The sequence below is a fragment of the Helobdella robusta genome, assembly GCF_000326865.2.
Source record: "Helobdella robusta unplaced genomic scaffold HELROscaffold_38, whole genome shotgun sequence".
Classification (NCBI taxonomy): domain Eukaryota; kingdom Metazoa; phylum Annelida; class Clitellata; order Rhynchobdellida; family Glossiphoniidae; genus Helobdella; species Helobdella robusta.
This window is the reverse complement of record NW_008704829.1, coordinates 404989-407903: the sequence shown is the minus strand read 5'-3', so window position 1 is coordinate 407903 and position 2915 is coordinate 404989. Positions and strand designations below refer to the sequence as shown.

Genomic DNA, 2915 nt, shown 5'->3' with positions numbered 1-2915 from the left:
TTTGTAACTGGCCCCTTGAAAATTTAAAAATTATTTAAATTTTTAAATATTTACCTTAAAAATTAAATAAAAATAACATCAACAACAACCATAACAACAGTAACAAATCTAATTTAAATGGATGAAAATGTCAAATATTTTCATAATCTGGTTGAAATTCTTGTGTTATTTAATCGATGAGTGCATTAATTAGCATAACAATCCGAGGCAGACGCGTGCTTTATTTATGCGTCCGTTCGTCGTAATAAACAAATTGGGTCATGCTATTGTTTCGAGTTTCAACAGTAATTCGCTAAATAAATAAACTTTATGAGTTAACAAAATTCAGTCTTCGCAGACTTTTATTGCGGTTCACACGGACCAGGTAATTACGGTTAAGTTATTTAAGGCATTTACCGCGTTCGATTTCTTATACTTAGCACAAATTTAAATGCCATTCTTTCTTAGAATTGAAAATCTGTTCTCACCTTTTGCGAGGTTTGTATTTGTAGGAAGGAAATTGTTTCATGTGCAGTTGTCTCAACCTCTCTGCCTCTTCAATGTAGGGACGCTGCTGCTTCTCTGAAAGCTTGTTCCAGTCCTTTCCAAGTCTGCAACTGATCTCCGCGTTGTGGATCTGTCGGTTGGAGGCTGGCGAGGAGGCCAGGTGCTCGTTCTGAATGGCCTGTCGCTCCAACTGCGACCACACCTGCGTTTTGGTTGTTTCAAAAGTCAACTTTAAAATGTCTCCGGAAATTTGTTTAGTTTGGGTTGTGCTATTTGCAACAACAGGTAGCCTATGCCCTTAAGTTATCATCAATATATAGCGGTGACAATTTGCATCATTTTTAAACGTTTTTCATTGTAATTGCGAATAAAAGTCATTTACAAAATAAAACATTTACTGCTTTAAAATCAAAATATCGCCAAATAACACACGTGAACCAACCATGAAAGCGTTCATGGGTCTCTTCACGTACCCGCCAGTGGCGATTGCTTCCTTCTTGGCACCCATGATCTTCAGGGCGTCTGAGTATGGAGTCGGTGAGTTGGGGTCGACATGGAGGGACCCGAATCTCGGCTGGTAGGTCGTGAAAAGGTAGGTCTCCATGAAGCTATCACTAGTTATCTCCATTTTGCAATTTTCGTAAAAACTATATTTTATTTCTACTTCTTCAAGATTGTTTAATTGTTGCCGGCAAGTACAGATGATTTGAATTCTCGCGTCTGTTTTAAATATGTAAAAATATTGATGTAATCAATAACGAAAAGTAATGACATTGAAACTCTGTATTAGCTAGTACTATACCAAACATTGTGGACGTGAATTATGTGTGGGTGTAAATGAATGTGTGTGTGTGTGTGTGTGTCTGTGATGTGTGTGTGTGTGTGTGAAAGAGAGAGAGAAGAGAGCAAACAAAACAAACATAAAATAGATTAACAGAGGAGAACTTTTTCAAAGCATGCAATCACTAAACATTCGCCAATTCATAGAAGTTCGAACGAAACGCTCGTATCGTCTGTAATAACATATGGATATTTGGGTTATTGTGCTTGCTTATCTATCTGTTGTCACGCAATTTCAAATAATGGATTATGGTGCATGTATGTGTCTTCGTATATATCTAAAAAAATATATATATCTAAATATATCTAAATATATATATATGTATTCGTGAACGTTTTGCAGATAACGATTCAAAAATATATTATTTATGTGTGTGTGTGTGTGTGTGTGTGTGTGTGTGTGTGTGTGTGTGTGCTTGTGTGTGTTTGCATGTGGGTTTTTGACACGCAAGAACCTTAAATAATAGATTCAAATTTTTAAATAAAATTTGTATCTGTTTACATGTTTTGTCGTTTGTTTGTTTGTTTGTTTGTTTGTTCCATTCAAGGTTTTGTCTGACACATGCACACGCACACATATATACATATGTACTGCAATTTTTTTTATTTATTTGGTCAGTATATGATTAAATAATTTATTCATTCATTCATTCATTCATTCGCAAAGCTGGGTGCGTGCGTTCGATCACGCAATGTTTCGTGCATTATGACGGAGTGAATTTAAAAAAAATCTACTTGGGTTAATTTAACAAAAACTTCACACACACAGACACAGATAAACACACACACACACACACATTGACACACACAGACACACACGCACGCACGCACACAGAGAGAGTTCGTGTAGTTGTAATAATTGTAACATTCACACGCATCTAAGTATTGTTCTGTTCTGATAAGTCAGGTTGGTATTGTTAAAGAAGATTACTTACCATTTGCTTGGCATTGCAATTGCTTTGCTTTTGAGGGTTTTTTTTTCTTCTTCTCGTCACTCGCTCAGTTGTTTTATTTTTGTTTATTTGTCTTTATTTGTTTGTTTGTTCTGCTCTGTTCTATTTTGTTTTGTTTTGTTTGTTTTGTTTGTTTGTTTGTTTAAATGTTCGTTTAGGTGATTAATTTATTTCAATTCATTGAGTCATTAATTCATTTATTAATTCATACGATCAGTCGGTCGGTCATTTATTCATTCATTCATTCGTTTAATAATGCATTAACTAATTCATTTATTCATTCATTCATTCACTCATTTATTCACTCATTCATTCATCGACACCGAACTCACTGACCCATATTGAGACAAACGCCTTCATCCATCTGCCAATCAATCAAGCCAACAACTTCTCATCAACTCACTAACATAATTTTTGTGTGTACATAGAGATATAAAAATATGTATGTGAAAGTGTATAATGTGTATACTTTGTTTGTGTGTGTGTTTGTGCGTGTGTGTTTTTATGTGTGTGTGTGTTGTTGTTGTGTGTGTGAATGATAAAATGTACAATGTTTGTGTGTGTTTGTTTATGTGTGCGTGTGTGTGTGCAGTTATGTTATTGTGGATGAGATTAGTGTGTGTGCTCAGTTGTGAG

General features: G+C 35.1%; 1 protein-coding gene across 1 annotated transcript; it reads right to left on the bottom strand.

The window, feature by feature from the left end:
• Positions 1–463: 463 nt before the first annotated feature.
• HELRODRAFT_83985 (hypothetical protein) lies at positions 464–994 on the bottom strand (the record flags this gene model as incomplete). Its single annotated transcript, XM_009023798.1, has 2 exons — positions 464–688; positions 929–994. The coding sequence occupies 2 exons, from the start codon at positions 992–994 to the stop codon at positions 464–466; spliced, it is 291 nt and encodes a 96-aa protein (XP_009022046.1).
• Positions 995–2915: the final 1921 nt, after the last annotated feature.